The sequence below is a fragment of the Megalopta genalis genome, chromosome 3, assembly GCF_051020955.1.
Source record: "Megalopta genalis isolate 19385.01 chromosome 3, iyMegGena1_principal, whole genome shotgun sequence".
Classification (NCBI taxonomy): domain Eukaryota; kingdom Metazoa; phylum Arthropoda; class Insecta; order Hymenoptera; family Halictidae; genus Megalopta; species Megalopta genalis.
This window is the reverse complement of record NC_135015.1, coordinates 11,759,517-11,783,615: the sequence shown is the minus strand read 5'-3', so window position 1 is coordinate 11,783,615 and position 24,099 is coordinate 11,759,517. Positions and strand designations below refer to the sequence as shown.

General features: G+C 36.3%; 2 protein-coding genes and 2 long non-coding RNA genes across 6 annotated transcripts in view; 3 read left to right on the top strand and 1 right to left on the bottom strand.

Moving 5' to 3' along the window:
- The window catches only part of slgA (proline dehydrogenase slgA), a 42,771-nt gene extending 37,957 nt beyond the window's left edge, over window positions 1–4,814 (top strand). For both annotated transcript variants that reach the window (XM_033486023.2, XM_076520081.1), the window contains exons 5-11: window positions 218–402; window positions 589–763; window positions 991–1,101; window positions 1,188–1,319; window positions 1,857–2,056; window positions 2,144–2,232; window positions 2,389–4,814. In XM_033486023.2, coding sequence (XP_033341914.1) covers window positions 218–402; window positions 589–763; window positions 991–1,101; window positions 1,188–1,319; window positions 1,857–2,056; window positions 2,144–2,232; window positions 2,389–2,594 — 1,098 coding nt within the window. In that variant the 3' untranslated portion in view covers window positions 2,595–4,814. The remainder of the gene's footprint in view (window positions 1–217; window positions 403–588; window positions 764–990; window positions 1,102–1,187; window positions 1,320–1,856; window positions 2,057–2,143; window positions 2,233–2,388) is intronic.
- A 428-nt stretch (window positions 4,815–5,242) lies between these two features.
- LOC117229562 (UNC93-like protein) lies at window positions 5,243–17,237 on the bottom strand. Of its 2 annotated transcripts, XR_004492581.2 has the most exons (9): window positions 16,418–17,237; window positions 11,311–11,682; window positions 9,740–10,164; window positions 9,117–9,322; window positions 8,527–8,918; window positions 8,274–8,406; window positions 8,056–8,193; window positions 7,341–7,931; window positions 5,243–6,973 (listed from the first exon to the last, which is right to left on the bottom strand). XR_004492581.2 is itself a non-coding variant. In XM_033486114.2 (8 exons), exons 2-8 carry the CDS (start codon window positions 11,500–11,502, stop codon window positions 7,711–7,713), a joined length of 1,707 nt encoding a protein of 568 aa, XP_033342005.1. In that variant the 5' UTR covers window positions 11,503–11,682; window positions 16,418–17,237; the 3' UTR covers window positions 5,243–7,710. The 2 variants fall into 2 exon arrangements, 1 of the variants encoding a protein (XP_033342005.1); XM_033486114.2 differs by having other exon boundaries at window positions 5,243–7,931.
- Window positions 11,985–13,245, top strand: LOC117229564 (uncharacterized). The gene is made up of 2 exons (XR_004492583.2): window positions 11,985–12,400; window positions 12,744–13,245. It is a non-coding gene; the product is annotated as an uncharacterized LOC117229564 (long non-coding RNA).
- Window positions 17,238–17,334: 97 nt separating the features above from the next.
- On the top strand, window positions 17,335–20,214 carry LOC117229563 (uncharacterized). The gene is made up of 2 exons (XR_004492582.2): window positions 17,335–17,615; window positions 18,713–20,214. It is a non-coding gene; the product is annotated as an uncharacterized LOC117229563 (long non-coding RNA).
- The last annotated feature ends 3,885 nt before the right edge of the window (window positions 20,215–24,099 follow it).

Here is a 24,099-nt window from a genome sequence, read left to right as displayed (position 1 = left end):
TTTACAGAAATAGTTTCTAAACGATTTTGTATTCTTACGATTTCTTCTAAAAAAGACTATTTTATATAATTAATAATTTATAAATGTTTCTTACTATCTACAGTTATGATGGTATGTTTCCCAACAAGGATTTTTTGTGTTAAGAATAATTGGAAGAAAATTTAATGGAGAGTAACTTGAATTGTTTTTTTAAAATATTTGTTTTATACCTCTGCAGCTTCAATTATCTGAGGTAATTATGCGGGCACGACAATACATGTCTGACGTGGTTGGTGGTGAAGGTGCTGTTTTAACCCATCACGCGAAACCAGATGACTTCATGAAAAAATTCGAGGAAGCACACATCAAAGATGAGGCGCCAGTTCAAAAGTTTCTTCAAAAGATACAGTCGGACAAAGAGGGGTAATTTGGTCGTAATTCTTAGATTGTAACATGCTAGACTTTAATAGAATTTAAAATTGTAACTTACTTTCCATTCTAATTTTTGCATCAGCAAAGTACTGTATTAGTTTTCGTTCCAACGTGTACGTGTAATTTAAAAAAGAAAATTAACTTCTGCAGATACTAATGAATATCATCTGATTTCAGTGTCATTCACTTGTTCCCATGGAGTGGTATTTTGGACGAAAATTACGAGCTGAGCGAGACTTTCCAAGTACCTGATATTAAAACAGGAAAGATGGTGAAGCTTATGTCCCAGTTGACATCGAAGGAAGAAGAGATGTTTAGAAACATGATTAGACGCCTGAACACTATAGTTTCGGTATGGATATAAAATAGAAATAGGAAAAATAAAATAGGAAAATGAAGTAGAAATAGTGCATTAGTTATATTGTGTAAAATATGATATAAGAAATAAAAAGAAATTTTGTACTTGTACAATTTCTTGACAAGTGAGTGAGAGAAGGGGGGGGGGGGGAGTTCTCATTCTAATGCAGTACAAGTTATTTGGTTGATTGACAAAGACAGGTTCGTTAATTTCTGTCCCAGGTGGCTGACAAATTAAACGTGCGCATTATGATAGATGCCGAACAAACCTATTTTCAACCAGCCATTTCGCGACTGACGTTGGAGATGATGCGCAAGTACAATACAGATAAGGTAATGCTTTGAAATCATTGATATGTCATTATCACTTAGTAAATTTTCAGTGAATGATTTCTGACTCCCAATGGTCTACTTCATAGGCCGTGGTGTTCAATACCTACCAGACATACTTACAAGAGGCTTATAACGAGGTGAAAACGGACCTTGAACAAGCAGAACGTCAAAATTTCTACTTCGGTGCTAAACTCGTCCGCGGAGCTTACATCGAACAGGTAATTTAGTCATGTATGTTACTTATTTGGACACCTGGAAGCTGTTTGAAAGATTTATGGCGGAGAGGGTGACTTTAGTACCCACGATACTGATTAAGTGGCGATTAAGCGTGAATTATTTAAAGTGAGTAGCGAAAATGAATACTTTAAGTAGTGAATCATATCTTACATGTAGTTACGCAAGTTACAGCGGTAATTTACTAATGAGCATTATTCAGAATTTGTAATTTACAAAAGTTTATCGATTTCGTCTTCTAAATGTCAAAAGAAATTTATTATTACAATGTCTAAATTTTAAGATTGGGCTTAAAAATTACCTTCCACATATCCATAATTTTTTTCATAATTGCACGTTAGGAAAATATTTCGGCAATTGTTAAATGTATATATGTGTTTCGAGGTGTTCATTCTTTAAGCTATATTGTTTAAGTTTTTTCACTCATCCCACTCATTTACAGCTCATCAGCCTGTAAATTTACATTATTTGATGTTGATTATTAACTGCACAATATTCGATTATGTAACTTCGTTATTTAGGAAAGAGCAAGGGCGGCGGCGATGGGCTACCCTGATCCAACGAACCCTACGTATGAGGCTACCACCGAGTCCTATCATAAGACGCTTATGGAGTGCTTAAGGCGAATGAAACAGTACAAAGATAAAGGCGAGGATCCCAGAAAGATTGGTATTATGGTCGCGTCCCATAATGAGGATACAGTACGCTTTGCGATTGAAAAGTATGTAATGTGAAACATTCCTGCGAACTTTTATAATTTTGTTCCAGTTCTCTGTAAAACCAATTAACTGCCGCATTATTATTTCAGAATGAAGGAGATAGGAATCTCACCGGAAGATAAAGTGATCTGCTTCGGCCAGTTGTTGGGCATGTGCGACTACATAACAATGCCATTAGGTATAACATTCTTAATCCTTAGTAACGTGATTAAAATAAAAATAAAATGCAGAATCTTTGCTGTTGGGCGTTACTTATTGGTTGAAGAAGGTCTTAATTGTAGAGGCGTGTTTTGGAAGCAAGAAATAGTATAATTTTCTGATGACTATATTTCAGGTCAGTCAGGGTACTCAGCATACAAATATATTCCTTACGGCCCAGTTAAAGAAGTATTGCCATATCTTTCACGGCGCGCGCAAGAGAACCGAGGCATACTTAAGAAAATCAAGAAAGAGAAACGTCTTTTGCTGTCAGAGATAATGAGACGCTTTGTGCGCGGCCAGATATTTTATAAACCGAAAGGAAACTACACCCCGGTCTGAGCAGCTGATTCCTAATCTATGCACAGACAGATTTTAAGTATCAAACTTAAGTAGTGATTGTAAATTATTAAAAGAAAAAAAAAACAGGAAAGACTTCTGCGGTACGCAGAATAACGTGCGCGTGTGTGTGAATGGAAGTATTTGCAGTGTTATTCATTACGCAAAATTTCCTCGGTGTGACGTTATCAAGTGCAAAACTGCTCAAAATCGCACCATGTGGTAGAACTATGTTCATTGCTCTTTATGTTCGTTACAGAAAACTTTTCAGTGAACTGCGCTATGACTTTTTTTAAAGATGATCAACACGTTTTACGCTTTCGTTAATTAATACCGTGTTCATTATAGCGTTCACGATACCAGTCATTGAACACCGATATTTTCAATTATAGTTTATTTCTACAAAAAACGAAAACCACGAAAAAAAGAATCGAAATTTCGTTCACGGTAACCATTTTCACATGGTCATTGTTCAGAAGGTTCCACAAGGGAATACGAAATTTGATCAATTGGATTCTAAAATGAAATTCTAATTGAAATGGAAAGGAATAAATATACCATTGTTTGAAACGTACTAGCTTTGTTACTAATGTTTTATTTAAGAATCTCGTAGTGCGTGCGTGCACGATTATTTATAGTGGACATGTTTAAATATTTGTTGACGTACGTAATTTAGTATTTCTCTCGATCAGATATTATTTCCGTATTGAAAATATGCAACTGTAAAATTATACCCCGTGTAGTGAACTGCATTTAATTAAGTGGAATACTCGTGTGGATTGAATTTTCAGCCCAGTTTCAATGCTTTATATGCGTAGTTACCATGAACGGTTATTACCAAAGTGATAGTATTGGCAAATACTAGGGACTGCAAGTCGTAGCAGCGTCTGTTTAATTTTTGAATGGAAGCGTTCGCACATACCTGGAGAAAGTGGGTCTTACGAGCTTTTAACGACGACTGTTTTAATGACGACTGTTAAGAAGTTAAAAAAAAATGTTGGAAACGTTATCGGTAAATAATTGCTGTAAGCGTGCGATAAGAGCCACTTTCTAGTATGTGATTATTTCTACGCATGTTGAAATGGAAAAAAATTAAGTAATCTTGGGCTGAAACAGTGATAAACTGCAAACTAGGAATTGAAGTAAAAGTATGTAATTGTGACACATCGTATAGGTTTTTAATTCACTTTGCTTCAGCCTAAAGTTGCTTTGTCTTGTCAGATAATATTAGTCTTAATTACACGATGTTGTCTCAATAATGCGCCCCAGGAATTAATACAGCTAATACACGGTTCTTTGTTACAAAATTTTTCTTCACGAATTAAAATTAATTTTAAGAAAATCTCGAAAAAAAATTTATAATTTATAGATAATAAATTCTTTTCAAGTTTTAAAGAAGAGTTTTACGTATGTAGTGACGAAACCTGTGCTTTAGCTCAGCAGAATTTTTATCGTTTCAAACGGAAATGACAAATGACGGATTCATATGTGTTGAAAGATTTTAAGCGTTAACATTATATTCTCTTGGTGATGAGAATGATTCAAACAATAATTTCCACACAGTTTTATAACACTATGATAGTTTCCCGTCAGTATTCTTTTAGAGATCAGGGTAGCTTCCTTTGTTTGTCAGGGGTTCTTTCATTGATTATTATTGTTTTAAACTACACATACGATCGTTGTAAACTCCTAACTCTTTTTAGATGGTATATGAACGTACAATTTTTTATGATCTCCTGAGTTACTATACATGTGTACTTGCATTCAGAATGCGTAAATAGTTTGTATTTGCAACTGTCGAATAGAAACCTGTGCTTTTTGTAGAACAAAAGTTTTGTACATTTGTTACAGTTTCTGTTCTGTTTAAGTAAATCATGGGATGACGTTGTACTTGGAAATCTAGAAAGGAATTAAAAAAAACAATGAATAAAGGGGCATTGTTGAAGTTATACTGGCTATAGCTAAAAGTTTCTATGTGGCTAATGGTATGTGGAATGTGAGTGATTTAGGTATAATTCTACTTGTTATATTTAGTGTTCGACTTCAAGTGTCGATACATTAATTAACTTCTACACGTCTCGTGATGATGACAATACTTTAGGTAGATAATGTTACAAAACTTATATGCTATAAGTATAAACTATATGCCATGATGGAATGAGTTCATGGATTTTGAAGTGAATGACACGAGATTAGTCAATAAAAGAAGTGGTAGAATGTGAAGTTACGGTGATATTATCTTCGTACGAAGTTGTACGAGTCAATACATAACGATTATACGCGAAGAACGTTTACTAACGCGGCCGTGCATTCTACTGCCAAACTGAAACTATATAAGATATTCTTTCTTGGCTCGAATATTATAATAACTATTTGCCTGAGTGTGAATAATATATTTATGATGAAAGTAGTACAATGGTGTTCACTATATTGTTTTTAACAATCAGTGTTATATAGTAATATTGACTTATTGTGAACAGGATTATATATATACATATATGTAATTTAATAATTGAAAAAGTGGTTATCATAATATTCTGGTATTTGCTTTTTCGTAGAGACACTGTCATTGAATCCGATCATCGAGTAATACATTTTCGATGATTGAAAAGTGTGTCACGGTGGAAGATGAAAGTAAATTGAAACGTTGATCAATATAAAATAAGATAATATTTATTATTTCACGAAATACAGTTAATATATGCTTTTGCAATACCGTTTATAAATCCGTATTTATTTACTAGGACATAAACATTCGCTTCCATTCCGTGTAACGAAATTAACCGTCAGTATACGTCACAAGCACGATTCAATAGCTGAGGGCTACTATTTAACAGTGAGACCAGAATGAGCAATTTTATTGCTGTGTATATTTGTGATGCATTGGAAGTAATGTTTCTTGTCCTAGCATTACAACAAGTAACAATATTTCTTTTTCTTACATTTTGTTGACTCTTCGTAAAGCGTCCCCTTTTATATCTTCCCTTGTATAGATCTCAGTGATATAGTTAATTTTAATATTTGAAAATAGATCGGTGTACATACAAATACTGTTATACGAATTAATCTTTTATGTTTGTTAGCTTGGCTTGAATCATGAGTTAATACAAACGATCAGTCGTACTTTGAAAATTATATTAGTAACAAGGAGAGTGATTTTGTATTTCAATATGTCTTTTTCTTTTGTAAAATTACAAATAGTCCGGCTATTTGTTTTTCGTTTCAGTGATTTCTATTAATTAGGAAATATTTCATATAAATACCTATTCACTAAATTACATGAAACATGTTGATTTTCTATATTGTAACATTACCCGAGATAACATGTAATAGTTTGTATTTCAATATCTTTTTTTGTATCGTTACAATTTCATTCATCTTAGAATCTATAAGAAAATGTAGCTGTATTATTTGATGTAATGATGCAGGCTACCATTTGTGTACATAAAAATTCTATGGGAAGGAACAATGATTCAAATGAATAATATGTATTTGTGACGTGATTAGGATTGTGTTTTGGAAGATGATATATTAAAAAACAGGACAAATATGAATTAATTTCAAGTAATCTTACGTGCTATACTTATCTCAAGGTTATTACGAACAATTATTACAAAGGTAGACTCACAATATGTTACCCTTAAATTTTAATTCTCCGATATATATATAGTTGTAAAAGTAATAAATAACAAATAGATAATGTAGAAAACACAGAACGTTTTCACGTTCAAAGAAGATTTATGACATTCAGTTTCTCTTTTAAATGTTAATAAGTATAATTATTGACTTGGAATTATTCGATTCTTCTTGCAGTTTATCGGTAGACGAGTATATTAACGATGTACTAACATCGGAATCGTGTAACGTATAGTATATTTCTTAACGCAAAACGGCAAGATTCTTCTTTTAAAAAATTAAAAACGTCGCCCATACAATAAATTCGTAACTTGCTTATCCATTTTCCCATATACATATCTTTGATATTGATTTTTATAACTATAGTAGAACTATGGACTCTATCTTACATTTCTTATGGTACTTCATTTCGATTCTGTGATAAAGGGTAGATTGCGATTCATGGATTCCATTTCTTGGATAGATTAGAATTAATTGGATTTGAAAGACATCAGGTACGTTTCGACGTTGAACGTCAGTTAATGATTTGTCAGAGAAATACTACTATGATTGGTATGTTCGATCGTTAACAACATATGTGTGTATTTATAGTTTTCTGCTATCGTTCAGTCTTGTACGACATCAAGGTATTACATCGATGGTACTTGTTCGGAACAACAGCTAGCTCGTAAGAGCATGTTATTATTTGCTGCATGAAGTTTTCTTTAATCACTCATACGCCCGTTCCATTCAACTTGAAGAAAGACCTGTTTAAAACAAAAACGCATTTAACAAGTAGACTGGGTAAACTGTGGTTCAAGTTTCTCAGTTTATACAAACTTTAACTAAAGAACAGCATGTGTATTGTACAGCATTTAGTTATTTGTAACGAATTTAATTTTATTAAGTAGCTGATACTAATGGATCAAATATTCGTTTGATTTTATGTGTCAAAGGATTAGGTCATTTAAAAGTTAAATTATTAAGCATGTCTTAAAGAAAATTAATTTTGACCATCAAGTAGAAGAGGAAAAATAAGGCATTCCTGCCCTTCTCTTTTTGAGTGCACACTCCTTTATAAATTAACAATGAAATAATGATGCAACTGAGTTGACTCATTAATTCAAAACTGACCTTATTGTTTCCCAGTCTACTTATAAGTGGGAGATACAAAAAGTTTATGAATTCAGCTTGAAGAGACAGGAAGAACATCACTGTCACTAGGTTTTGGACTTTTTAGCTGTTTATCAGTTGTTACCGGAGAACATTGTGACAGAACGTCTTTTGCTATACATTGTTCAATGTTATTTGCGAAGGCAACACTGTGAGCTCTCCGTCGTGTGCCCCTTTTTGTGATGTTTGTACTGTGTTGCGCAATAAGTTTTCTAGTTCTACTATGTCTCTTCGCCATTCTTAAGTTGAATAGAACGAGTTTGTCTCAATCTCTGTAGCGTGCTTCTGTCTTAGTGCTTGAACCATGATCACTTGCAATCGAATCTCCCAGTCACAATGGTGCTAAACTTTTACCTCTCTTGGCTAGTCTAATTTCTAGCCATATGTAAGGAACCACAGAGAGAAGTAATACACAAGCAAGGCCGAGTACTCTATATTGCGTGCAGACTAGTCCATGTAATCCAAGTGTCAGAGCAAGACCGAGCCATCTCCAAAAAAGAGATGTTGACAATGGTCCTTGCCAAGAATTTGGATATAAACCCAACACTAATGCTGGAAAATTAGTAATCTTTTATTAATAACTTTATTAATAACAACTGTGGATAAAAGATATCAATAATTCATAAAGTATTCATAGCCATATAAATGTGACTTAATTTAATATTAATATACTTACTATATATCAAGGTTTCCCAAATAGAATTACAAACTCCCCAAGCAGCAGATATAACATGAAAGAGAGCTGGATCATCACCAGATGGTCTCCATGTCATCAAAACAAGCAATAAACAGGCATGGAATACAAATCCAACAACTTGCAAAAGGAATATAGCAAGTATTAAACTTGGAAGTTTGGTATATTGAAACTAGAAAGTTGTGATAACTGATACATACCTACAACAAAGTATCTTTTAATGTGCCTTAACAACATTGATAATGTTACACCTGCTAGAGCTTGTAAAGATGCCAAACTTAAAAAACTTAGAGTTACTGTGCCAGCTCCTCCCAAAGCACAAACAACATATGCCTACAATATGAATAATTAAGTACTTACTACATTGTAGAATATAATAGAAAGAGTAATCCCAAGATATATGTAGAAGTACTAGAAGATCAAGGAATTGTAAAAAATTTATGTAATATTTACTTCTATGAAGTCGGCATAGATGAATCCTTGCTCAAGTCCTATAAAAAGTGTCAGTGGTGCAGCCAACTGCAATTTAGGATCTTGGAATGCAGACTTCACGGATGAAAGGATGTTTTGAGCACTATGCTTCTCATTCACATTCTGTGGTTCCTTCATTCTGGAATCAAGAAAAGCGCAGGATATACTTAATCCTAGGACCGCAAGACCAAGCCATATGCTGATCAGTATTCTGGATGTTCCAATTGGTAATACTGGTATACTATTTGTGCCATTTTCAAAATAAATCTCTTCTGGACAATACTCTGCTCCGCAGACATCATTTGTTTCATTGCTCAGTGCATCCAGTGGGACTGAATCTGTCAGTTTTACGAGTATGGCAGCGATTAAACAACCTGGAATAAATATATAATATTTAAATTTTAAATAAAATTCTACTTGTTTCATAAACTAGAGATAAACAATAACATGTTAGTTAAAATGTTAGTTAGTTGTTTGCTAAAATGAAAAACTAGAGTAGATTACTAAAATTTAAATTGAACTGTAAATGAATGAAATTAATAAAAGCGGAAATTGTTTCAACTGTTTCATACCCAGTGCGAGACCTATGTCTTCTGCTAATTTAATTCCTCTATTAAGTCGTCTCAGAAGGCACTCCCGTCTCGTTTCATCAGGATCTTCAGGATCAGCGGATACCAGAGCTAAACTACTTGCTGATGAGTTAACATGAGAAACTCGTGCTATGAAACTCGGTGTTATACAAGCACCCAGTACCGCATAACTGGGTAATAGCACATACCTGTTACACAAAATCATAAACATTAAGTATAAACTACAATTAATGAGTCGAGTGACTCCATTCATAAATTTTATCTTTGCACCAGATGTTGTCGATGATTCATCTGAGGAGTATACACCATTCCAAGCAAAATATCCTAACGAAGTTATCCGATAACGTTCAAAAAGATTAGATACTTTTAATAAAAATTTAAGGAAGGTTCCTTCACAGAACATTAATTTCCTATGCTAATTACTTTTCATAAAATTTAACGTTTGGAATTTTGAAGAAAAGATATCCTCAAGTTACCATTAAAAGGAGGAGTCCCCTTTAAAGAAGCATTTATTCTGTATCTCCAGAATTTGAAATAAATGCTTTTTTTCAAATATTAGAATAAGATGTCACCCTATAATTTGACCCGGTTTTCTAAGTACCTACCACTTTGGATAAAGATGTGCTCCAACAAAGACAGTAGTAGCAACGTGGCTGGAACTTATCGCGAGGTTTGTCCCGAGTCTTTGCATGAGTATCGGCGCAAAACAGCTGGTGATGGTAGCAGTCGCATAGAGGAGAGCTAAGAGCATCGGTCCCAAATGAGGGTTGAATGTACCAAGACCAGCTTGCAACGGGAACATGGGCAACGTGGCGGCTGAACAGCTTGCATGCCCTAAGAGAAGAGCCGCGCAATGCCTTAGTATCGCTTTTTTCGGCGGTCGGGGACCAGAAGGAGCCGCTCTTACAGCAGCAATTAGACGTCGTACTGATGATGCTCCTGCAGAGGAGTTCATCGAGTCCCGTCGACGCCATGACAAAGCAGATGTCCTTGTGGAGCGACAAGAGATGGGAGAGTAAGCTGCCATGTGCTGCAAATCAGTATTTTATTCATGCAGTATCAATCGAATTGATAATTAACCGAAACTGTGCCGGGTAATTGAATGATACCCCCATTCTTTTTTTCTAATGATTTTGATCTAAATATGGTAATTGAGGGACTAAACAAATGTTTTGAGGATACAGAAATGTTGAGGAGATTTTTCTGCGTCTATATCATACAAAAAAAGTTTATATGTTATTGCAAATATATACAGCAGATGATTCATGCCGTTTTTCCTATAGGAGGCAATGTAACATCCGGTACGAATTTATTGCTCTCTTCAAAATCCCAATAGCGTCATTGTACGTAGTAGCAAAACAAATCAAAATCAACTGTTGATAATTTTGTCAACCAGCTTCAGCGTTCCGCCACTACTTGTGATGGCGTTAAATTAAAAATTTTATAGGTTTTACAAAGTGACGCCACCTGTGTCAGAATTGGAACTTTAAGAATTTTATCATCTGTAGACAATTTTGACGAATGGTTTGAGTGTTTTGCCACTGAATGAATTGGTGTTATTCGAACATTTGAAAAGAGCAGTAAATCGTGCCAGATTTTACATTGCTTCTCATAAGAAAAGCGACACGAATCATTTGTTCCGATATTTAATATTGGAAGATTTATAACTATTATATCAAATATGCGAAAAATAATATTACACGTACGTTGCCAGTGATTTCTAGTGGTTTTACTAATTATAAAAGTGAAAAGAATTTCGATATCAATTTAAAAAATCAATCATTCGGAGAAAAGTTATTCGATTTTCTAGAGATATTCCAAATGAATATAATAATAAGTTGCTGTCATTTAATCATACTTAACGATGATCTTCTCAATAATAATTGTTATATTGAGTTCATGATAAACTCTAAATAAAAAATGCCAAAAGCTTTGCTGATCTAATTCTAGATAAATAAAAATTCATAAATTATATTGGCGAGAATCATTTGTAGCTGTAACAAATATTCACTACAGTCCATTAAACTCGAAAAATTGAGTTCCTTTTAGATTAATGACATTTTAATGACATTTAGCTAACATCATTGTAAAAAGATCCTATCGGTAGCGTTTTTATGAAAGGACGTAAGAAAACGGTATGACGGTTAGGGTAGATTTGTAAAAAGATATATACTACCTCCAGCATGGCATCATTATCCCACAGATTATGGTGATGACCATTACTTCTGGCGCGTCTATGTGTATGTGCTAATGGTGGAGGTTGAGCTGGCAGTCGTATAGGTCCTAAACCACCAATCGGTGCTGGCCTGTAAGCAGGACTCTCTAGTTTTTCCTTAGACAACTCGTGAAGATTTGGCAAGGAACCCATGATTCGATTTCCTCTGTTTCTCTTCTTTCTCTTTCTTTTACTGAATCGTCTCCCTTATAGTCGTTCCGGCGTTTCTCTGATTCTGGACAGAATCATCGTCGAGGAAGTATGCAGTTACCATCGTTGCGATTCTCATACCCTTCGACTTTTCAGTTCTCCATTTATTGGTTTCGATGACACCTGGAATGCCAAATCATTTATTTAGCTGTACATATATAATAATATAATATATATATATAATATTATTATTAGCTCATTTTATACCAAGTATAAAATCAAGAAAGTATATATATATATTATTATATTATTATTATATAATAATATATATATAATAATATAATAATATATATATAATAATATAATAATATATATATATATATATATACTTATATACTTATATATACTAAATAATATAAGACTAAAATCAAAATGATACGAATCACTCTTTCAGCATCAAACACTTGATCTTATACTTGGTTCATTAAAGTATAATATCGCAAAACGTTCAAAGCAATTTCACGATAGCTAATTAACGCTGCAACTCTGATACAGTTCTTCTCGTCTGCGGCGCAACGTCTCAACAAGAAATACTCAGTAGAGAAAAAAAGGTGATGAGCATGACTCGACGAAACCGCGGACGCGATCGAGAAACTTGCATAAACCCAGAAGAATCGTTCGCCGCGAAAACGATTCCTGGTAGGCCGACCGATTCAGTTCGATTCTGTTCGGAACAGCTTTGTGGAACGGCAGTTGCAGGTGTCCGCTACGAAACGGTAAGCCGATCCCGTGGTGCCGATACTCTGTGGGAGTCTTGCATAATTTAGCCAACGATTCCCGGAGTATAGACGCGCCTCCAATTATGCGGCGAATAGGGGAAAAAAAAGGAGATAGAAATACGGTAAGTCATTTGTGGAACCTTGAACGAGAACTTACGGCGGAACAACTGTTAACATAATGAGCGCGCTGCGCCGCGGCGACGGCCTTGATATCAGCCCCGCGGAATGGTTTTCGACCAATCGTGATAGCGCGACAATCGACAGGCTGTCATATCGAAAATGCAGATCAATGCAAATCCGTCGAACTGACTTTGGTCAGCGGCACTGCCGATCCGTTGCAGCTTCCGTCTTCGAACGGGTTAAAATGTAGCGAGTGCTATCGGTGCCGCGGCGTTACAGCTCATTAACAAGCATTAACATATCGTTGCGTAATTCCGAAACGATTTTATTTCAACACTCTTCCAGCAAATGTTCTCTCCCGATGTACCGGATGCTACGAGGCGAAACCGAAGCAAAGAATATTTCATCAACCCTCGGATAGCAGCAGACCTGGGTCACCAGAGACGATTCCATTATTTATTCATACGCCGCCGAATAAATGGTATTTCTGGACTGCTGACCTCTATGCAAATTCGCGTTTTCAAGGACTAATTAACCAAGCAGTTTGGTGGAAGTTCGCTACCTCGATAAACGCTCTTTTCAGAAAAAACGCTCGTATTACAGTTTCTCCCTCGTTCAACTTTTGTACGACATTTTTATCGCGTACACGTAAATGCCCACCGTTTAGGTGTTTTTATTTTGCGAATTGTGCAGAAGCAAAATTAATTGCGGACTTCGCGCTACTATTCACGATACAAATATTCAAGCTATTTGACTGATGTTCGCTGCAGAAAATTTTGATTTTTGACCTGCAATTACTTACGGAATCTCTGTGCAAAATAAAAACAATTTGTATCAAGAAACAGGAGCCAAGCGCAAGTTTCTTCCTTCTTTAATAATTTTAACAAGTATAAATTAATACATCAACATTTTTATTTCTTCACCGTTTAATACTGAACACATTTTGTCAGACTGTTAAACTGTTAGTCTATCAGACATTTATTTTTCTACATTATTTTATGAGGAACAGAATGCAGGAACAACTGATTGTCGAGGACTGAAAAATTCCTTTCGCTACACACGAAGAAGAAACATCACGAATGAGAATATAGTATGTACGCGTTAATATGAAATGTTTCTTGTATTCTGCCGATCCGCAGTTGAAATAATTGCAACGAGATACGCTGTCTATTAACGGCTAAGGAATCAGAAGTATTGTTGCACGAGGATGCGATTCGTTATGCAGAAACGAAGCTGTGTGATTGTGAATATAGAATTTGTCTTCTGCACAATTCTGTTCTCGGAAAAGTCGTCTTCGTGAACATGCATGCTACACGTGCGTTTATGTTTACTTTAAGTTGAAACTGCACACGATGAACAAACAGACTTGTTAGCCGATCCCTTTTAAGTGTCACGCGTTTCGACAAACACTCGTATTCAATTTCTCTGCAAATGAAGTCTCGCGTGAAACCACTTTTTGTTCTATATTCTGCATTTATTCTTACAATCTACAATTTACTTTTAATGAAAGTTTATACGCGTTTATTATGGATAAATCCGATGCACTTTGTACAGATTTTTCTATGGTGTTTAGAGCATTCAAAGCTATATGACATCTTTTGTTATTTGCAGCACTTTGAACCAGAATGAAGATGCATTTAAATTTATCGAATTCTCTGCTTTAAAATTTTTTGAAGATTTTTGTAGATCGTATATATTTCTGAAGTCTGGTAATTGTATACTCTAACTCGTGTCGCTATGGAAATGTCACTATAATACAGGATATGACACTGTGGTTGTCGCGTTCAATGCTTTTATTATAACTTCTCAATAAAGCGTTTCATGTGTACGTTTGTGTTTATAGTGTAAATATTGATCGTTTATCTTTGGAACGCTTTGCAGATATTCGATATTCGTATCATCCTAGCGTAGAATACTCTTCACTTTAAATAACGCTTTAATGTCGAGCAATTTTAGATTTGATTTACTATTCGCGATAATTAGCCTGCGGATATTTCTGTCAAAAAAATTCCTCCTTTTATACGTACTCTTAAGCAGGACTCTCTTTTGAGAAATAAAAATTACTGAAACTGTACGAGATTTTGTTGAACTTCACATTCCATTATTTTTTGAAACTTGTAATTAGTTGACAGTAGTTGACGACTCTTGCAAATCCGCTAAAAAAATGTGCAAATTTAATATTCCATAAATCAACTGTTCACAGGCCAAATCGACTAACTCTATTTTAACAATTTTTTAAAATATGGCTGCCCAACCACATGATTGTCTCTTAGGCTTTTTATACCTCAAATAATTTTCCTTCATGTTGGGCTTAATACCACGAAATGATACAAATTTTGTTGGCTGTGGAATAATAGACAATTTATTATTATACATGCACAGACAATTATGTATTAGACAATTTATTATAATAATATTTATTAGTGTAGTAATGTTATATAATACTATTGATTGAATCTGAGTCTGTAATAAAATCTTCTATAATGTTTATTTAACTTTATATTTCAAAAGCAAACGTATACTATTCTGACTTTTCTCTATTCTTTGCTTTATGGACTTAATCGATTTGGTAAATGAGTGGCCTCAAAAATATATTTAATAGTCATACAATTTCTATGCGAGTGTATCAATGAAACATAATTACGCATTGAGTGGTTATTTTTTGACAGATCGCCTATAAGGGAGTATAGTAAAGCACACGAAGCTCCCGGGATTATGTTCCTATTAGAATACACCATACAAATAGGATCAATAGATTGACTATCCAATGCAATAACAGCATAATTGCTTCAGGTTGCAATTGGTACAAAATTATATAAATGTGATGAAGTCTGATGCTATTAGCCGTTCTAGATTACAGCTAGGAAATCGATGATTACATTAACAAATCAAATACAGTGCTGGGTGTTCAATAAAGGCGTAGAGACAATTTTAAGACGATTCTTTCTGAACCCGAGACAAAGTAGAACATAACAAATTTGTTGCTCAGCATTTTTTTCATATTTATGGGGATCATTTTACTTTGTGTTTCCATTTTTACTGTATAAATATTAATTTCGTTTATTGCACTCTTCTGTTTTTATCGTAATACGTTCATCTCTATGAAACTGATTGTCACTGCAAAACGCTTCTTCTCTCTCCGTTAACTTATTCTTCCTTTCTCTGCTATGAATACTTTTCAAACCTTTTGACCACCGCCGTGTATAATAATATTGATTTTTTTTACCTTCCTTTTTTATACAAAACGCTCAGGAATGTCAGCTACACGGAATTAATTAACTTCCATAAGTATACTTGTAATATTTCATCCTCTTACACTTATTTGCTTTTTCCATTACTCATTTTGTTATTTTAATTTGCATAATACACCTACTATCTTATCGTGCTAGTCGTTTTACATACTGTACCGTTTTGCTACTTGAAATTTTTTTCTAGATATCTCTGCGAACTACAAGAAACTAAAACAATTTTTAGCAACAATTGTAGGACCTGCAATAGTAGGATTTACGTTTCTCTAATAGAAGTCACATACACTAATATTCAAACTGGTCAATTTGTTATTTCGTATAAAAAATATGCTTTCCAGATTTCAGACCAGTTCATCTGCAAAGTATGTATTAGTTTCGAAACCTGCGACCTTCGTCGCGTATTAAGGGGTTGTCACAGTTCACTGGCGGTAGTTTCAGCAACGGAAAAGAACCATAAACGCGCGGCGACTGCCGAACAAAAATCCCCCAAATTTTCAGAGAATCCCACCGATTCATACAATTATACCTAAAATATCAACTTCGACCGCAGCGATTACTCCGGCAACCCAGTTAGTTCCTCCAGAATTTAATAAAATTCTACGTACACGATTATATCGTAGCTAAAATTGATTTTCAAACGTGCACCCGAAATCGTGTTAACGCAACGTGTTAAGGATGTTCTGACCACAGGACGACGGAAATTACAGAAAAATGTATGATACAATGAATCACCGAGCCGAGCAAGCATCTCGAAAATAAGATCAGGCTTACTTTCTGATAGCCGAGCCGCACAATGGACGAGGACACAACATGGTGGTTTCCACGACAACGAGACAGCAGCTGGACAATCGGGACCATCCTCGACGTGCGATTACTATGGCATCGGGTTTACGATCGACGGACGATATTTATTACGGAACACTGTATCATAGAACACATGTATAAACACACGAGCTTTTCCGAACTGTCAGTGGCCGTTGCCGCTGCGAGGGTAGCCGCGAGCTAACCGCGGCGACGATTCCGAAACATTCGACTGGTTCACGTACGGAAGGCACGATCAACGCGTCCGCACATCACCTTTACCATTATTCGCAACGTATTTATAACACTTGTCTCTGCTGTGCGTACCGAACAGTGATCGATAAGCAGGTTTAACAGGGAACCGCAGGAGCAAGCGAACGGATATAAACAGCCTGGAGGAAAGTTGCCTGCGAAGAACCTGGAGGCGATCTTTCTTCGCGTGCACGTCGCACCAGCAATTCGAGCCTCGACTAGACACACGAGCGAACGGACAACTTCCACGGCCCGGGTACGCGACGAGACGAAAATGAAAACAAGTGTATCCGTACGAACGCTCTATCCGGATTCTTCTTGCTCGAACTTCGTTTCACGATGCTCCGGAGAATTCGTTATGAAAAGACCCCACTGGCGGTCGCGAGATCAGACCATCTCGTTGTCGATCGTCGAATTCAGAAACGATCGAGACGCGTCGGAGGGGTAGCAAAGGGTTGCGGGCGATCGTTCCTGGTGCCTCCGAACGAAAGCACAACAGCGAGAGCGAGGTTCCCTTCGGCTGAACTCGGTGATCCTCGCCGTGGCTCGCTCTCCCTTGGCTCCATTCTCCTCACTCGATATGGTCGATAACAGGGAGAGTGCGTACTGCATCCTCATTCCTCGATTCCTGCGAATCTTAAGCGCACGCGAGTGGAACAAACGCCGGTGGAGTCCGAGGGCTTTTGTTCCAGCAAGCACCAGCCTGTCAACCGGCGCGATCCATGAGATCCCGTGCGTGAAATCGTCTTAACAATTCGATCTCTGTTCGATTCGACGATGGAACGTTTGTTCGACCGTGTTACGCGGGTCTCGCTGCGCCGAAACCCCTTTAGCGTCGCAGTTGGTTCGCGCCATTGCCGATTCTCGGGACATCGCGATTTTGATAGTCGCTAAACAGCTAAATCCGTAAAAATAGGTAAATTCGTAAATACAGCTAAATCTGAGAAAACAGCTAAATACGGGAAAGAAGCTGAATCCGTAAAAACAGCTAAATCCGGCGAAACATTTAAATCTGTAAAAACAGCTAAATCCGGGAAAACAGCTAAATTCATAAAAATAGCTAAATCCGGGAAAGTAGCTGAATTCTTAAAAACAGCGAAATCCGGGGAAACAGCTTTTAAGATGCTGTAACTTTTTTATAACTGCACTGTGAATGATTTGAATTTTTTGTAGATGCTGGAAATGCTGGAGGTGCACGGTCCGTTAGACCATGACGAGAACGCTTGTTTTTTTTTTAAATTTTGCTATTGCTCAGGATGACAAAAGAAAAAAAAATCTCTCTCAAAACGCATTTTCTAAATTTTCGTTATAAGCTCGGATAAAAAAGTTCGAAACGAAAATTTTCTATTTTGTTCTATCACTTTAACTAATAACAAAATTAACAACAGAATATTGTCGTGATAAAATATTCTCCTAAACGAAACCGCGGATTGCATTTTCGCTAAGGAAAAAATGACCTCAAATGATCTCAGGAACCCCTCATTTCTCGGAAGTACCATAATTTTGGGACATCCTGTAGTGGCTTAATTGTTCTCGTGTTTAAAAGTATGTACATTTTATTTTTATTTATATTCAACTGTAACTTTATTTTGGTGCTTTAACGCATCGATCTTTTTGGAGGCTTTCCAATTATAAATACCTTGAAAATCGAAGATCTTAAAAAAGATCTAACTGTACCACGTGACGATGTGAAAAAGTTACAGACGTTGTCGCATCAAAAAAATTCGATGAATTTCCGTAACATCGTTTGCTCGCTATAATCTTTGGTTCTCGAAACTAAACCACGTTGTCATTCGCCATTTTGCTCCACTTGTCAATGATAATCAAGATATTTGATCGATGCTGACTGCGTGTAAATCTATTTCCTAATGGAGTCACGGAACGGATCGCGTAGAAGGGAAAATGAAAGTGCGAAGAATTTATGGATATATAAAAATGCAGTAGTATGCAATCGTATCGACGATGAATATTCAGTGTTAATATTACTATAATCGACGTGATGTTGCATTGCAGACATATCCTGCTCGCCGTAAGAAGAGACTTCAGGTTGCACCGGAAACCGGTAATAAAAAGCCTTTATTAGAGCGAAGAAATGAAAACTTAATTCGCGAGGCACGACAAAATTTTGATGACGGTTCACGGCGAACATTCATGTGTTGGTCGCAGTTTATTCGATGTGTTTTTATTTTGCGACGGAAGAAAATGTGTCTCGTGCATAGTTCGCAGCAAAGGGAATTTTAATTAAAGGTCAAAGTCGTAGAAGACTATGAAAAAACGTTGCGCAGCGTTGCTGATTGTTTCGAGCTTTAGGGGACGCTGGGAATGTATCTAACGTTAATTGAATGACTTTGATAGCGGGAACTTCAGACGGAACATGTCCACTTCCTTGGGGGATTTATTCTAGATCGAGGCCATGTGATTAAGCAACGTCTGTTTTATCAATGCGACTGGTCTTACTTTTTTTATTTAACTGTCCACGAGTTCCGCGAGTCCTCGAAAATATACGTGAGAATCTAAGACCGTGTTTTCCTTTGTTTCCTATTTCAAGTTGATAAAATACGTGAGTATTTGTAAATATTTTGTAAATTTGTAAATATTTGTAACGTCACATTTTACAGCGTGAACGGAAAGAAATGCATATAAATATTTATCTTAATCAAATTAATTTTCTAATCATTAAGAGAAAAATTTTAAAAAGTCAATCGAAGAAAAGTTCAACTTAAACTTTACTAGAATTAAATTTAGAAAATAATTCCAAATTAAGATTTAGGGTGTTTTCTGATTCCTTTGGTAAAAATGATGTTAAGAAAGAGGATCGTTTCAGGCCATTAAGGGAAAAATTTTAAAAAGTCAATCGAAGAAAAGTTCAACTTAAACTTTACCAGAATTAAATTTAGAAAATAATTCCAAATTAAGATTTAGGGTGTTTTCCGATTCCTTTGGTAAAAATGAGATGTTAAGGAAGAGAATCGTTTCAGGCCACTAAAAACAAGGCGACTTTGGCGATTGTTGTTTAAGAGGAGCGATTCTTTCCGATATTTTTAGGGTAGTATACCTCGTATTCATAAAACGTGTATTAATTTTTTGTTGAAAAATATCTTGTACAAATATATGTATACATAAACATTAATGTGCTTTTAATCTTCTGCAGTCGAAGCTATTTTAATTCGAAATCCAGAAGATGTTTTCTGATCTACAGTATTTCCATTTTATATGATTCAATGCACTTTATGCATATGAAATTGAGCCTATTGGAAAGTACAATACTTGCAGTTTTAACAGTTTCTTTTAAGTATAACAGATCTGACACTGTTACAATTATTTCGAAAAATGGTATAACAATTTTTACTGGCACCTCCGACTCGTCACTCGAGTGCAAAGGGTTAAAGTCACCAAGTGTATCTATGTAAGTATCTGGGCAGATGTATCACTTGTATGCGTGTAAATAAATTCATACAATCCTCATATGTGCTATAATTGCTTAAAGTAATAAAGACTCAATTTTTCGCAGCTGAGAGACGAATTATCTAATCTCTTCAATTTATTTTCTGCACATTTTTTTTCATCATTCAACAGACAGAACGCTGCGACATTCTGTTTCGAATCAGACTTAGGAGCTGTTAGCGACGAAGCAAACTCATCGTCGGCGCAGAAGAGGCCAAGGGAGGTCAAAAATGTTCACGCGTGCTTTACTTTTAGCGACTGTTCCCCTCCGATCGGTCCTTTCAATTCAGCTCAATGCCACTTGCCTTCCGTTTCGCAGGCGTGGTATGCGCGGTGTTATGCGTGTTATGTTTGACCCGGATATCTACACTTCGCGACCATAACTTCCAATGGTCTGGAAGCCGAGTCGATTCGCCGGCGAGATATGTACTCCGAAGCTTGAACCAAATCTGATTTTCAGGAACGGGAGCAAGACTTCGGAACGCGTGGCCGGGCAAACGTTAAATACCAGTGTCGATAATTAGAACAGCAACCATGCCGGGACACAGAATGCTGCGTGCAGACGTTGAAATTACTATGATTATGCAGTCGGCAACAGATCACACGTATTCACATCTGTGCATTACGAGAACGTGCTTTTTTTCCTGAATTGAAGGGAAGCCGAAGCTCGTTGTAGAAAAATTGTGAAATTTTATTTCCGAGAATGGATGTTGATTTTCTCGCGATAAATTTACAATTTGCAATCGAAAATTATTCTACAGCTTTTATTCAATTTTCTGGTAGAATTATGTATCTTGCTTTTCAGCAACGAGTAGAGATACTGACGAAATTCGAACTGCATTTTTAAAGATTTTTTTTATAAGAAAGAATTATTTAGAACTTTATATTAAAATTATATATGTATATATGTATATTTATCTATATATTAGAATTTTATATAAGTCCGTGATCGTACTACGATTGCCTTTTAATTTAATCTTAGATGTCGTCGCTCATCTATCATTAAATTAACGCAATAAGGGAAATTCATCGTACAAAATATATTAATTTTGAAAGGAGCGTGCAATTCGAAATTGTTCTGATGAATTATTCATCGATACAGTGCTAAACGATCTAATGCTCGCTCTATGTTTTTATCGCGCGATCCTTTCGTGGAAAATCAACCGATCGTGCAGATGAAGAAGCTAGGAAATTACAGTTCACTGGCCATGATGCGTTGCGAATGTTTTCGTACGCTATCTTTGGCCGAGTTCTGTTATTAAACCATCTTTGGAACAATAACGTGCCTCAAGGAGAGTCCACGAACTCCTTTGTTGCATGTCGAGCTGATAAACACCTGACAGGAGAATCGTAGTTAAGTGTGTCAATGTTACGCCGATAGTGCAACGAGCATAAGCCATGCATGTCTTTTTAAATGCTAGGTTAATCACCTCTCGGTCGGGTATCGAGTCATTTTTCCTTGCTGGGAAGAGATAATTGTCACTCCCCAAGGATTGTCAAACTGTAATAATAGGAGATTACGCGTTACTTTATGGCCGTTCGGGACGTTATCTCGTCGCGAGTAACAACGTCGTCTGCTTGAATCTCCGACAAAATGGAACGGATTTCTAAATGGATAAGTTTATCGCAGTGGTGAGTAGACTCTGTGGGTTTTATGCATTTATAATTATAATGATGGAGGTGACATTTAAGATTGGTAAGGCATTAAAAGTATCGGTGAATACTCGTATTGAGAGTACGATTTTCTTTTTTAAACTAGTATCGATCATTTCGAATATGCGTCCACTACAATTAAAGTTAACCTTTTAGGTACGGCTGAATTCTGCGCGAGGCTATTTCTCTGGACCTCAGAGTCTGATATGCACTGTACAGAGTCTGATACTGTATATACAGGGTGTCCCAAAAATGTCTCGCAATCCGAAAGTGGCGGGTTCCTCAGGCCATTTGAAGCAACTTTTTTCTTTACAAAACTGTTCTCCGAGGCACCGTTAACGAGTTATTAACGAAAAACAGTGACCAATGAGAGGCGAGCTCGGCTGGCGCGAGGCGACCGAGCCAATGAGCGGAACTGGGCTTCGCGCGCTGGTTGGCTGGGCCGCCTCGCGTCAGCCGTACTCGATTCTTATTGGTCACTGTTTTTCGTTAATAACTCGTTAACGGTGCCTCCGAGAACATTTTTGTAAAGGAAGAAGTTGCTTCAAATGATCCGAGGAACCCGCCATTTCCGGATTGCGAGACATTTTTGGGACACCCTGCAGACTGTTGTAAATCGATGTGAAGACAAAAGAAGTGTGAAACAATGCATATGAAGACGATTATTTGGTTCAAACGATGAGCGAGTGAGCTACTAGAGCAAGCCACTATAGTGGCGCGTCGTGCCTAAAACGTTAATTAGATGGTAGAACATCGGTCAATGCTTTTAATGTTAAAATGTTTCGGAGAAGGAGTATTTGTTTCTTACTAAAAATGAAGGCATTCGCGGAAAACCGCTTAATTCGGCCACAATAAACACTCATTATGTCCCAAAGGACCGTGTCCTCTTCGCAATCAACCGTTCTTAATGCCCCAGTAAGCAATTCCCGTGCAGAAGCGCGCATGGTTTACGAGAATACTCTGTTGAGCTTTGACCCAACCATAAACCCTCGGCAAAAGAAACAATCGTCTGCCCGTAGAAAAACAGTTTTCGCGTTACTGATCTGATACGACAATATATTTTTCGTCGGTCCGTTCCGAATCTGTGAGAATCTCCAAATATTTTGAAACCTTGCAGATTCATCGGAGATACGGACAGAAAATGTCAGGCAATGTATCAATTTTGTTTCTTCGGAATGGGAACATCCCCTAAAGATTACTATACATTTCTCTTCATCTTGGAAATCACAGTATACTGTAATGACAAAATCGATGAAAGCAAGATTTTTATTCTTTACTTGTGCCATCCGGAAACAGTACAGCAAATTCTTCCTAATTGATGCTCAGATTGTGCACAAAATTGAACAATTTGGAAAGAGGCGATACGATTATTCGAGCCTTGCGGCTCGTTTTAATAGTTGTTGGCAATCGGTAATTATAAAAACGAGCCGCAAGGCAAATTGTCCATTTTTCTGCACAATTTGAGCGTCGATTAGGGAGAATTTACTATAATTGGTATTTGATAGTTAAGTTAACATTTTCGCGAAATCGTAAACTTCCAGACATTTTGGAATACTTTGAGACGAGGACGAAATTAAGAAAAGACAAATTGACGATTTAAACGTGGGACGGTTTAAACAAAGGATGCGATATCTCGAAGATTTTCCAAAAACGAACCCAATAGCGAAAATGTTATTTAAGATATGAAATCATAAAGAACATTGTTTGAAGAGAAACAGATACGATGTTTTGTAACGAACGGACAATGATTGCTTTATTTTGCTGCGGACGCGAGTCCGAAGGATCTAATAAATTGGAAATACGAAGCATTAATGAGATTAAAGTTTCTCATAGATGTGAGAATCGCTGAACAAGATACGTGGCAACGTAAAAAGAGATCTACGGACTGACTGAAACAAGCGCGATGCCAAGTTCGATAAAAGTCCATCGTATTCTGTTAAAGAAGCGATTAAAAAGCCAAGTGCCGATCGAATGAGGATCGCACGAAGATTACCTTAGCGATTGCTTGGAATGCTCGAGCATCAAGAACGATTTTACTGTGTCAGATCTGTGAAAACGATGATTCACTACTCAACATTTGCTAGCAAAACCGATCGTAGACCGATAATAAAAATATAAGAAATATAACCGATTTATGCAGAGCCTGGGAAATATCTACACAAGTGAAATCTTGTATTTTAATGTCACAAGATGCTATTTTGTCGCAAATCGATTTTTACAAAGAGGTGATAATCGAGATTAGTAAAGTGTTTGATGCTACAGCAATGCACTCGTTCTTCATTTTAAGCGGGCTTCTTTATGCT